Source organism: Dendrobates tinctorius, unplaced genomic scaffold, assembly GCF_039654945.1.
Source record: "Dendrobates tinctorius isolate UK_male_01 unplaced genomic scaffold, ASM3965494v1 ptg000174l, whole genome shotgun sequence".
Taxonomy (NCBI): domain Eukaryota; kingdom Metazoa; phylum Chordata; class Amphibia; order Anura; family Dendrobatidae; genus Dendrobates; species Dendrobates tinctorius.
In genome coordinates, this window is record NW_027361841.1 from 4,191,062 (window position 1) to 4,205,053 (window position 13,992).

The 13,992-nt window shown below is 41.1% G+C and overlaps 1 protein-coding gene across 1 annotated transcript in view; it reads right to left on the bottom strand.

The window, feature by feature from the left end:
- CDNF (cerebral dopamine neurotrophic factor) overlaps positions 1-13,992 on the bottom strand; it is an 81,341-nt gene that overhangs the window by 8,860 nt on the left and 58,489 nt on the right. The window contains 1 exon segment of the mRNA XM_073551283.1: positions 9,584-9,711. Within this exon segment, the coding sequence (XP_073407384.1) occupies positions 9,584-9,711 (128 nt within the window).

Here is a 13,992-nt window from a genome sequence, read left to right on the forward strand (position 1 = left end):
GATCTAGAGACAGCTCACTGGTTCTATCCATCATGAGATGTTTCTTGTGTGACACCTTGGTAATGAGACACCTTTTTATAGGCCATCAATTGAACCAGCTGATATTTTTCACTAAGTGGCAGGACTGCTTTTTAATTACTGATAGATTTCAACTGGTGTCATGACTTCTCGTGGCTTTTTGCACCTCTCTTTCTTCACGTGTTCAAAACTTTTTCCCTGTGTCATTTCTAATTATTAGACATAACTTAATTTATGGACATCTATGGTTTGATTTCTTTGCCTGTGTGACTTGGATGGGCTGTTACAGACAATCTGGTGAGAATTTCATGTCAATAGCACCTTTAGAAATATTTAGAAAATTGGAGACGTGTTTAATACTTATTTCAACCGCTATAATATGTAAGTTGTTATAGGACAAGATTACGCTCATTAAACTCATAAACTAATTTTTACCTAAGTCTGTACTTATCCCTCTAGTATAATATATGGCACTAAAAGCTGTGCAATGAGATAAAACATTGTGAAGAAATAATCTTTACTTTAAGTAACAAGTATGTAATTAACTACTTTAGGAACATTGGTCTGAGCAATGTGATAAAATAAACATTTTAAGAAATATTTGGTTGCTTATTTTTTCAGTTACTATTAACTGTGTACTTATAAAATAATGGAAAACTGTGGATATTGGAAATTCTGAAATTCAAAACTAAGAAAACCAAGATATATAAGCCAAGTGGTCTTTATCATATATAATTGTTTTCTGATCAGTGAAATTATGACTGAAGGACCCCTACCAATCCTCTGAGTGTATGGAGGAATGCTAGATAATCGCTGAGGTTCCTACTTAGACCTTCCTAGACAACAATGCATAGAGAACTTCAACTCAGCCACATTTACTATCTACTTTCTTCTAGTGATTGGCAGGGTTTTGAGAACTTGAGCAGATTGTGAAGTAAAGGAATACAAAGTAAAATCGCCAACAAGCTGCATGCAAGTCAAAGTTGCATTCGCTGTACATTGAAACCTATGGCAAGTGACTTGTGAATGACTGACAAGTGACAACAAGCGACAAAGATCCAACACATTTGGAAACATTTGTGACTCTGTGTTGTTGCCATGTGACAATATAGAAAATGATAAATGCAATCTCAGTTTTGCTCAACACATATCATTGTTTAGACCTACACTCATATTTCTGGCAAGCCGCATGGTTATCATGATAGACCAACACAATCATGTGCAGTCACAAATCAGACACAGGAATTATTGGAACTAAAATAATGTGTGCCAGATTACTATATGCAGAAAAAAAGAGGAAAAATGTTGTGCAAAGGCACTAGCACCCATATAATGTAACATACAATCTGAATACTGAAAAATAGAAAACTTAATTAAGTGATCACAGTGAACTTAAAACACATGCACACATAGGCGGATTATAATAAGGGCAATTTGGGCTACTGCTTAGGGGCCAAGGCTCCAGGGGGACCCATACCCAGATTGCCCTTACTAATGTTTTATAACGACGCACACCAGCATGTACGCATCACAAGTACAAGTGGAGCCTCAGGGACCAGAGCACAGTACCAGGGAAACAGAAGCCAGGTGCATATGTGGTGTTTTTTTTAATAATATGCATATGTATTTGGCTATGTGAAAGCTCGTAATGTATATAGGAGCCTATATAAGGGATCATACTGTATATAGGATGCTATCTGGGGCTCGTACTGCATATATGGAGGCTATGTAGGGCTCATACTGTATATAAGGAGCTATGTGGGGCTTATACTGTATATAGGAGGCTATGTGCTGGTCCGTATTGTATATAGGAGGCTATATGGGGTTCATACTGTATATAGGTGGCTATGTGGGGGCTCAGATTGTATCTAGGGAGCTATGTGCGAGCTCATATTTTATATAGGGAGCTATGTGTGGGTTCATACAGTATATAAGAGACTGTATGGGGGCTCATACTACATCTAGTGAGTTATGTGCGGGCTCATACTGTATATAGGAGGCTAAGTGAGGGCTGTATGGGGGCTCATACTGGATCTAGTGAGTTATGTGCGGGCTCGTACTGTATATAGGAGGCTATGTGAGGGCTCATACTGTATATAGGAGGCTATGTGGGGGCTCATACTGTATCTAGGGAGCTATGTGCGAGTTCATACTTTATATAATGAGCTATGTGTGGGTTCATACTGTATATAAGAGGCTGTATGGGGGCTCATACTGTATCTAACGAGCTATGTGCAAGCTCATACTGAATATATAGGAGGCTATGTGGGTGCTCATACAGTATCTAGGGAGTTCTGTGCGAGCTCTTACTTTATGTAGGATGCTATGTGTGCGTTCATACTGTAAATAAGAGGCTGTATGGGGGCTCATACTGTATCTATCGAGCTATGTGCAGGCTAATACTGTATATAGGTTATGTGGGGGCTCATACAGCATCTAGGGAGCTATTTGCAGACTAATACTGTATATAGGCAGCTATGTGCAGGCTCATACTGTATATAGGAGGCTACAGAGGGTACAGAAAGAATTCAGACCCCTTTAAATTTTTCACTCCTTGTTTCATTGCAGCCATTTGGTAAATTCAAAAAAGTAAATTTTTTTCTCATTAATGTATACTCTGCACCCCATCTTGACTGAAAAAAACAGAAATGTAGAAATTTTTGCAAATTTATTAAAAAAGAAAAATTGAAATATCACATGGTCATAAGTATTCAGACCCTTTGCTTAGTATTGAGTAGAAGCACTCTTTTGAGCCAATACAGCCATGAGTCTTCTTGGGATTGATGCAACAAGTTTTTCACACCTGGATTTGGGGATCCTCTGCCATTCTTCCTTGCAGATCCTTTCCAGTTCCATTAGGTTGGATGGTGAACGTTGGTGGACAGCCATTTTCAGGTCTCTCCAGAAATGCTCAATTGGGTTTAGGTCAGGGCTCTGGCTGGGCCAGTCAAGAATGGTCACAGAGTTGTTCTGAAGCCACTCCTTTGTTATTTTTGCTGTGTACTTAGGGTCATTGTCTTGTTGGAAGGTGAACCTTTGGCCAAGTCTGAGGTCCACAGCACTCTGGAAGAGATTTTCATTCAGGATATCTGTGTACTTGGCTGCATTCAAGTTTCCTTCAATTGCAACCAGTCATCCTGTCCCTGCAGCTGAAAAACACCCCCATAGCATGATGCTGCCACCACCATGTTTCACTGTTGGGATTGTATTGGGCAGGTGATGAGCAGTGCCTGGTTTTCTCCACACATACTGTTAAGATTATCACCAAAAAGTTCTATCTTGGTCTCATAAGTAGAGTTGAGCGATACCGTCCGATACTTCAAAGTATCGTATCGGATGGTATCGGCCGATCTTTAAAAAAAGTATCGGTATCGCCGATTCCAATACCGGAAGTCCCATTCAAGTCTATGGGACTTCCGGTATCGGAATAAGAAAAACCCTTTCCTGCCCTTGTACAGCCTCTCTGGGGTCTGTACGGGCCTTTCGGGGGGCTGTGCCGGCCTGCCAGGGGGTCTGTGCAGGCTCCGGTGGTCTGTGCCGGCCTGCCGGTGGTCTGTGCAGGCTCCGGGGGGCTGTGCCGGCCTGCCGGTGGTCTGTGCCGGCCTGCCGGTGGTCTGTGCCGGCTCCGGGGATCTGTGCAGGCATCGTCCGATGGGACTACAAGTCCCATCGGGCGATGCCTGCTACCATGACAGTGATTGACACATTAGCCAATGATGGGACAGTAGTAGTCCCATCATCCGGCTAATGTGTTAAATGTAAAAAAAAAAAAAAAAAATTACATGCTACATACATACAACATGCATACTACATACATGCTACATTCATACTACATACTACATACATGCTACATTCATACTACATAAATACTACATGCAACATACATACTACATATATACTACATGCATGCTACATACATACTGCATGCTACATACATACCACATATATACTACATACATACTACATGCATGCTACATACATGCATGCTACATGCATGCTACATGCTACATACATAACATATATACTACATGCATGCTACATACATACTACATGCTACATACTACATATATACTACATGCATGCTACATACATACTACATGCTACATACTACATATATACTACATACATACTACATATATACTACATGCATGCTACATACATACTACATGCTACATACATACTACATATATACTACATACATACTACATGCTACATACATACCACATACATAACACATATATACTACATGCATGCTACATACATACTACATGCTACATACATACCATATACATACTACATGCATGCTACATACATACTACATGCATGCTACATACATACTACATGCTACATACATACTACATATATACTACATGCATGCTACATACATACTACATGCTACATACATACTACATATATACTACATGCATGCTACATACATACTACATATATACTACATACATACTACATACATACCACATGCTACATACATACCACATATATACTACATACATACAATACATTCATACAATACATACATAGACATACAGTACATATAACATAGAGTAACATACTTACCAATACTTGTCACATTGTTCCCCGAAGCCATTGTCTTTTCCGGAATAAATATTAACATAACAAACCACAAAAATACTCACCCACGATCCGAAGCAGTCCACGAGTGTGTCCCACGACGATCTTGGGTAGAGAACTGCAGCATCAGCTGTTGCTGCCGTTCTCTACGGGCTGCAGGAATCCAATGACGGAAGGTAGGTATCCTTCCGCACTGTATTCCTCCGCCACTTAAAAAAAAAAAAAGTCCCTAGTCTCACTTTATGCCATTGCTGTGTGGGAATTTCCCACGCAGCAATGGCATAAAGTGAGACTAGGGACTTTTTTTTTTTTTAAGTGGCGGAGGAATACAGTGCGGAAGGATACCTACCTTCCGTCATTGGATTCCTGCAGCCCGTAGAGAATGGCAGCAACAGCTGATGCTGCAGTTCTCTACCCAAGATCGTCGTGGGACACACTCGTGGACTGCTTCGGATCGTGGGTGAGTATTTTTGTGGTTTGTTATGTTAATATTTATTCCGGAAAAGACAATGGCTTCGGGGAACAATGTGACAAGTATTGGTAAGTATGTTACTCTATGTTATATGTACTGTATGTCTATGTATGTATTGTATGAATGTATTGTATGTATGTAGTATATATGTGGTATGTATGTAGCATGTAGTATGTATGTAGTATGTATGTAGCATGCATGTAGCATGTAGTATGTATGTAGCATGCATGTAGTATATATGTAGTATGTATGTAGCATGCATGTAGTATGTATGTAGCATGTATGTAGTATGTATGTGGTATGTATGTAGCATGTAGTATGTATGTAGCATGCATGTAGTATATATGTAGTATGTATGTAGCATGTAGTATGTATGTGGCATGTAGTATGTATGTAGTATGCATGTAGTATGTATGTAGCATGCATGTAGTATGTATGTAGTATGTAGCATGTATGTAGTATGTATGTGGTATGTATGTAGCATGTAGTATGTATGTAGCATGCATGTAGTATATATGTAGTATGTAGTATGTATGTAGTATGTATGTGGTATGTATGTAGCATGTAGTATGTATGTAGCATGCATGTAGCATGCATGTAGTATGTATGTAGCATGCATGTAGCATGCATGTAGTATGTATGTAGTATGTATGTAGTATGTATGTAGCATGCAGTATGTATGTAGCATGTATGTAGTATGTATGTAGTATATATGTAGTATGTATGTAGCATGTAGTATGTATGTAGCATGCATGTAGCATGTAGTATGTATGTAGCATGCATGTAGTATGTATGTAGCATGTATGTAGTATGTATGTAGTATATATGTAGTATGTATGTAGCATGTAGTATGTATGTAGTATTTTTTTTTTTTTTTTTTTTTTTTAAACATTTAACACATTAGCCGGATGATGGGACTACTACTGTCCCATCATTGGCTAATGTGTCAATCACTGTCATGGTAGCAGGCATCGCCCGATGGGACTTGTAGTCCCATCGGACGATGCTTGCACAGACCCCCGGACATCAGCACAGCCCCCCGGCAGGCCGGCACAGCCCCCCGGCAGGCCGGTACAGACCCCCACAGGGTGCACAGACCACCGGCAGGCCGGCACAGCCCCCCGGCAGGCCGGTACAGACCCCCACAGGGTGCACAGACCACCGGCAGGCCGGCACAGCCCCCCGGCAGGCCGGTACAGACCCCGGGCAGTCCACACAGCCCCCCGGCAGGCCGGCAGAGACCCCCGGCAGGCCGGCAGAGACCCCCGGAAGGCCCGAAATGACGGCGCATCATGATGCGCACACACCGCGCATCATGATGACGTCAGTCTGTCAATCAACTTTGAACTTCCGATTCCGATGCCGAATTCCGATATTGAAAAAATATCGGAAGTCGGTATCGGAATTCCGATACAGCAAGTATCGGCCGATACCCGATACTTGCGGTATCGGAATGCTCAACACTACTCATAAGACCACAGGATCTTATTTCTCATAGTCTGGCAGTCCTTCATGTGTTTTTTAGCAAACTCCATGCGGGATTTCATATGTCTGGCACTGAGGAGAGGCTTCTGTCGGGCCACTCTGCCATAGAGGTCCGACTGGTGGAGGGCACCAGTGATAGTTGACTTTGTGGAACTTTCTCCCTTCTCTTTACTGTATCTGTTGAGTTCAGCCACAGTGATCTTGGGGTTCTTCTTTACCTCTCTCACCAAGGCTCTTCTCCCACAATTGCTCAGTTTGCCTGGACTGCCAGGTCTAGGAAGACTTCACAAATGTCTTTCATTTAAGGATTACTGAGGACACTGTGCACTTAGGAATCTTGAGTACAGCAGAAAAACCTTGGCCAGATCTGTGCCTTGCCACAATTCTGTCTCTGAGAGCCTTGGCCAGTTCCTCTGACCTCATGATTCTCATTTGGTCTGACATGCACTGTGAGCTGTGAGGTCTTATATAGACAGGTGTGTGCTTTCCAAATCAAGTCCTATCAGTTTAAACAAACACAGCTGGACTCCAAAGAAGGGGTAGAACCATCTCAAGGAGGATCACAAGGAAATGGACAGCATTTGACTTAAATATGAGTGTCTGAGCAAAGGGTCTGAATAATTATGACCATATGATATTCAGTTTTTCTTTAATAAATTTGCAGACATTTCTACATTTCTATTTTTTTTAGTCAAGATGGGGTGCAGAGTGTACATTAATGAGAAAAAATGAACTTTTTTGAATTTACCAAATGACTGCAATGAAACAAAGAATGAAAAATTTAAAGGGGTCTGAATACTTTCCGTACCTACTGGAAGAGATGTCAATAAACAAGGACAAGTATAATACAAGGGCGTAGCAGTCCTAAAGCACATCAGTATGGACCATATTGCCAAGAATGGCAAGCAATGTAACCAGAAATGGCATAACAAGGACATGTGTATAGATACATCCACACAGGATATAGTCACGGCTTGCATGTCAGTGTGAACCGCCCTGCCTACTTGCGCAAACAACATACAAAGCCAAAAAATGTTGCTGATGGAAGAAGATGCCCATAAATGCTAAAATATAGCATGCGTGTCACAATGGAACACAAGATCGAAAATGGTCGTGGTGAATAATCTATACAGAAGAATCAATGGATACAGTATCAAAAGAACATTGTGCACATAGGGAAGGAGTATACTACCAATTGCTAAAGAAGAATGAGCCATTCAATAAGGCACAAAATACAAAAATACCAAAAAAGGGGGGAATATATAATATAATACTGTATAGAAGAGCTGTATACCCATTTAGGGTGCAAAAATAGAAAAAACTATCAATCATATACTGTATATTAATTAAAATGTAATTCTGTATTTTTGCAGCAATGTTTGTTTTTGCCTTTTTGTTGGTTTTAATGTGTTTGTTTTTTGTTCACTTTATTATATTCAGATTGTTTGTCATATTACAGGTGCATCTCACAAAATTAGAATATCATCAAAAAGTTCATTTATTTCGGTTCTTCAATACAAAAAGTGAAATTCATATTTTATAGTCATTACAAACAGAATGATCTATTTCAAGTATTTATTTCTGCTAATGTTAATGATTATGGTTTATAGCCAATAAAAACCCAAAAGTCATTATCCCATTAAATTAGAATACTTTATAACACCAGGTTGAAAAAATGATTTTAAATTCTGAAATGACATACTGAAATGTATATTGAGTAAATGCACTCAATACTTGGTCCGGGCTCCTTTACCATCAGTTACTGCATCAATGCGGCGTGGTATGGAGGCGATCAGCCTGTGGCACCGCTGAGGTGTTATGGAAGCCCAGGTTGCTTTGATAGCAGCCTTCAGCTCATCTGCATTGTTGGGTCTCGTGTCTCTCATCTTCCTCTTGACAATACCCCATAGATTCTCTATGGGGTTAAGTTCAGACGAGTTTGCTGGTCAATCAAGCAAAGTGATACTGTTGTTTTTAAACCAGGTATTGGTAGTTTTGGCAGTGTGTACAGGTGCCAAGTCCTGCTGCAGAATTAAATTTCCATCTCCAAAAAGCTTGTCGGCAGAGGAAAGCATGAAGTGCTCTAAAGTTTCCTGGTAAATGAGAGACATCAGACACAACAAAGCAGAGGAGCTGAAAGCTGCTATCAAACCAGCCTGGGCTTCCATAACACCTCAGCAGTGCCACAGGCTGATCGCCTCCATGCCACACCGCATTGATGCAGTAATTAATGCCAAAGGAGCCCCGACCAAGTATTGAGTGCATTTACTGAATATATATTTCAGTAGGCCAACATTTCGGATTTTAAAATAATTTTTTCAAGCTGGTGTTATAAACTATTCTAATTTACTGAGATAATGACTTTTGGGTTTTTATTGGCTGTAAGCCATAATCATCAACATTAACAGAAATAAACACTTGAAAGAGATCACTCTGTAATGACTGTATATAATATATGAGTTTCACTTTTTGTATTGAAGAACTGAAATAAATTAACTTTTTGATGATATTCTAATTTTATGAGATGCACCTGTCTATGGGTGCTAGTGCTTTAGTGCACTATTCTTTTTTCTATATTTTGTTTTTTGATATACGGCCCATTACCACATCACCTAGGTGGTGTTGATCTTTTCTTCTCTAGATTACCATACATGTCATCAATACATGAATTATGGAAGATCTACAGCATTCTATTACATCCAGTGAAACAGATAATCATTGAATGTTTTCAATGCAATTACTGACAATATTTGACTGAATAATGTTTATTGCTTTTAATCTATGAAAAATCTGCTTCCTTGTGTCATTATGACAACCCGTCCATTGTGACGCGATTGAATTTTCCATATAGGTAGTTCTTAGAAATATTTAGTTTCCTTTACCCTATCTTTACAAGGCATGATACCAGTTTGCATATTCCACTGCTGATCAATGTGTTTTTTATGTGAATTTTGTCACTGGGCCAAGCATGCTTTGATCTCCAGCCTCTCAGATAGATGTGTTCATGTTGATTCTTACCAGGCGGTTTTCTTTTCCTGTAGAATCTCTGCATGTGTCGATTAACTCTCTCTCTATGGCAGCTGGAGTAAAGTCAATATTTCTTTCGATTAAAGACTGGTAAAATCTGTGCAGCTATTCTTTACAGACTGAAGAGAGAAATAAAAGAAATATATGCAATAACACAATATATCTATAACATGCATGTATTTTCTCTGTATCTTTATTCATAAATTCATTTATTTTTCCAAAATCGAAATTTTCAGCTGCTTTAGGGAAGATTCACGTACCAGCGCGTCCTGGCCTATGTAGGACGGCAATTCTTGGACCAACCGTAGTTCCCCTGACCTGAATTATGCTATATGCAGTTGGTCTGGGCAATTGTGGCTTGAATACAGACTGTGAAACTAGGATTTGTGAAGATGACCATAGGACTTTTTCAGACAATGCAATGCCTGCGTGCCAAACAAACCAATGCAAGTGAATAAGATAGCTAACATGTTTTTACACATTAATCAATGATCTATACATATAACAACTACATCACACACAATACTGATCAGTTTTTCGAATCAGACTTGCCCATTAAACTTAAGAGATGCATAAAAAAAAGAAAAAAAGGATGAGAAACAGACACCATCTGAATGACATCCATTTTTAATGTAAAATAGAAAAATCACGGCACTCAATTCGAGGAGAGAGGTGCACAAGTTGGGTATCCAGCCAACTAACAATGTAGTACAAAAACTTGGCACTCAAAAGAAAAAATGATTTGACAGTTCCTTTATTGTAAAAAGCATCCAGTTCAATATACTCCTTTGAACGTGCTTCTCAGAAGTCTGTTTCTCCACATTATTAATGAATATACCCAGTACTAAATAGTGCCTACTCACGACAGCGGTTCTTTAGTAATAATATATGGAATTTTCCATTACAGCTCCTCTCAGTTAAAACCAACTGTGAAAAAATTCTGTTTCTGATGAAGGTCAATTGTATGACCGAAAACGTTCAAAGGAGTATATTGAACTGGATGCTTTTTACAATAAAGGAACTGTCAAATTATTATTTTTTTTGAGTGCCAAGGTTTTATACTACATCCATTTTTAATGGATCCATTGCAATAATATAGGATACTGTATTGGACCTTTCAGAATTTTTTCTCATTTGTGGATATATTAAAAGGATCATATGAACAGATACATGGATGGCACACAAATATGAAAAACACCAAACAGAAAATGTACACCATGTGAAAAGTGTTGTCCACTTTTTTCTTGATGGTGTAAGGTGCCAGAAGTTACATGGCAATTACGATGCCCTCTCGACAATCCTAAATGAGTAGCATTGTTACATTTGGTGTTAGAAGTGTGGGCAGGGTTTCTAGGGAACATGTGTGACTGCTACAGAAGTACTGCATGTCCGTAGGTGAAGGCAGCTATAGGCCAGGGAGCATAGAAGAGCTGATTAAACACCTGGTGCAAGAACAGAGCAGCAGCCCCAGCAACAGCTGCAGTACCAGCAACAGCTACAACAGAAACAGCTACAGCAGCAAAAGTTGGCATAACAGGAGAACAAGTAAGCTGATTATTCAACAGCTCAAGCAGCAGAAGCAACAGCACCAACAACAGCAGCAGAAGAATGAATTACTCACACAGGTGATTTGAGGCACAGCAGCAGCTCCAACTCCAAGGTCAGTGGATGAATTTTTATCTGGAAGGTGGTGAAGAGAGCCTTGCAGAAAATGATCCCGAGTGACAATATAGAGGCCTTTTTTGCAAAGGGTCGACGATAGGGAGAAACTCCCACAAGAGCAGTGGTCGGAAGTACTGACACCACACTTAACGGGGGAGCCAAAAAAGGCCTACTATAATTTAGCCTTACAGGACACCAAAGTATATGCAAAATTGAAAACGGAAATTTTGGCGCGTTTGGGGATGACAATGTCTGTCGGGGCACAACGAGTCCACCTCTGGGCATATTACCATGACAAACCCCCTCACTCTCAAATGTTTGACCTGCTGCACCTTGTCCTAAAGTGGTTCCAGCCAGATTCTTCTACCCCAGCGTAGATGGTAGAGCAAGTTGTAATGGACCGATTTTTGCACTCCTTTTTGAGCCCAATGCTGACTTGGGAAGCTCAGGGAGATTCCTGTAATGCTGATGACTTGGTTGGAATAGTTGAAAGGTATCATGGGGTCGACGGTTCCTTGGGGAGGCAACCCACTCTATACTGGTGGTCCCATCAAGAGGCTAAAAAGAGGGGTGGGGTGTCCAATGTCCAGGGGAGCGGCAGAGGTCAGGCCGAGGGTCTCATAAGGGAATGTAATTTGCTGGAGATGTCACGACCCAGGTCATATAGCTGCCCATTGTCCCCTGACCACCAAGCCAATGGACTGTAGCATGGGATGCCAGTGTTCTTTCTATGCATATCCGGCTTGCAATGTAGACTGTCTTCCGGGCGAGGGGCCACAAGCTTGTCCAGTAAAAGCGAATGTTCTGCAAATGACTGAACTACTAGACTCAGAGAGTTTGGTGACCATTGTGAGGGCCACACTTTCTCTCCAATTGATTCCTGGGAAGAAGATGGGCATCCACTGCATTCAAGGGAATGATAAAGACTATCTGGTGGCCAGAGAGGTAATTGAGACAGCCCGAGATACTTAGTCCCATGAGGTCGATGTGGTCTAGGATTTATTGCACCCAATTACCATAGGCCAAGACTTTGTGTTGTTTTGGGACTTATGGGGGAGTGGCGGAGACCTTGATTGCTTGGGTAAGAAACAGGTTGGCCCTAAAGAAGCCTGATGGATTTCCCTTCTTTGTAATGGTGGGAGATGAGGAGGTAGTATCCCCGGATGCCGATGTTCCTGAGATAGGAGTGACCAGAGAAAATTTTGGTCCTCCCAACATAGAGAACTAACTCAAAAAGAAGCGTTCAATAAGGTAACCATTATAAATGGCATAACGCAGAATCCGGGGGCTAATACCAGGTTTCCCTATTTCATGTTGAGTGGGTACTTATAGTATCGGGTTACTAAGGTGAGGGAGAAGATAGTAGAACAATTGTTAGTACCAGGACTGTTATGAATGAGTCACCGTAGGAGGCAAAAACAGAAATACTAGCTAAGTCCAGAAAACCAGAGAAGTTGGCAGCTATCGGATTACAGACCCCTGAACCTATCAACAACAACTAGCAGTAGCCGTGGGGGGTTCCTACGGTGCCCTAGACCCCTCGATCACATCCGGAGAACTACATAGCCTAAAGACAGAAAGGAAAATCTAAACTGCCCCAGAGCAAACCCCAAAGCAATAGGCAGCCCCCAACATATAATGACGGTGAAGCAAGATGAAAAAACACACAGATAGAAAGATAGGCTGAGCAAACGATGGGGCCCAAGCTAACTACAAAGGACAGGATAGAAAAGCTGCTGTCTGTAATCCGCCAAAACCCTATCAAAAGAGCCAACAGCTGATAGGGAAAAAAGCCCTGAAGACGCTAGGCTTCAAAAAGACTATATCAGTACTCAGGTATTTTCTGAAGACAGAGAAAAAAGGAATTCAGCACACCCCAGCAGGGAATGGCAGAAATCCAGAAAAACAAGGAAAAACAAAACCAAAACACAAATGCAAAAAACAGAGCAGAGAACTTAGCTTTTGAGGAGCAGGAATCAGACTGGTCTCCTAGAATCCCTCAGAGAGATCACCAGCAAGGCAGAAGGGCATCGGCTGCCTTATATCCAGTCAGAAATTCCTGTCACCCAGTCATCATCATCCAGCTCAGGTGCTTGGTGATCAGCCTCACTACCTTCCTTCACCAGAAGAGGGAGTTCATCAGACCTCAATGGTGAAGGGGAAAATGAACTCACAACACAGGACCCTATAGATGAAGAATGTTGGACATGGCACATTCACATGTCTTGGGCCATCTGGGAGTTAACAAAACTCAAGAATGGGTCATGCATTAGTTCTATTGGCAAGTCCTATCCCCCGCCACCAGTTAACCACTCCCACCTCTCACTTCGGAAATCCCCTTGCGCCACTATCCATTGAGGCATGGCAAGACAGGGACCCCATTGAAACTCCATGCTTGAGGTTAAACCAGAAGGGGACATTGAAGACATCACAATAACTGAGACGCTGTCGAGGCCAAAAGACAGCAATGTCGGGAATTGCTGCAGCAGAACCAGTACCTGTTCTCAGATTTGCTGCAGAGTACCGATGTCATAGAACACAAAATTGTGACGGATCCCCAAGTGCAGGTGAATTCAAAGCCATACCAAATTCCAGAGTCCCACTGAGAATTGATCTCAAAGGAAGTGTTAGGAACGGCAGAACGCACTAAATAAAATAAATAATAAAGTGCCTTCACATCTCGGGGTCCACCATGCAGAAGGGTAAACACAAAAGGGCTGAGCCTGTTAGCGTCACAG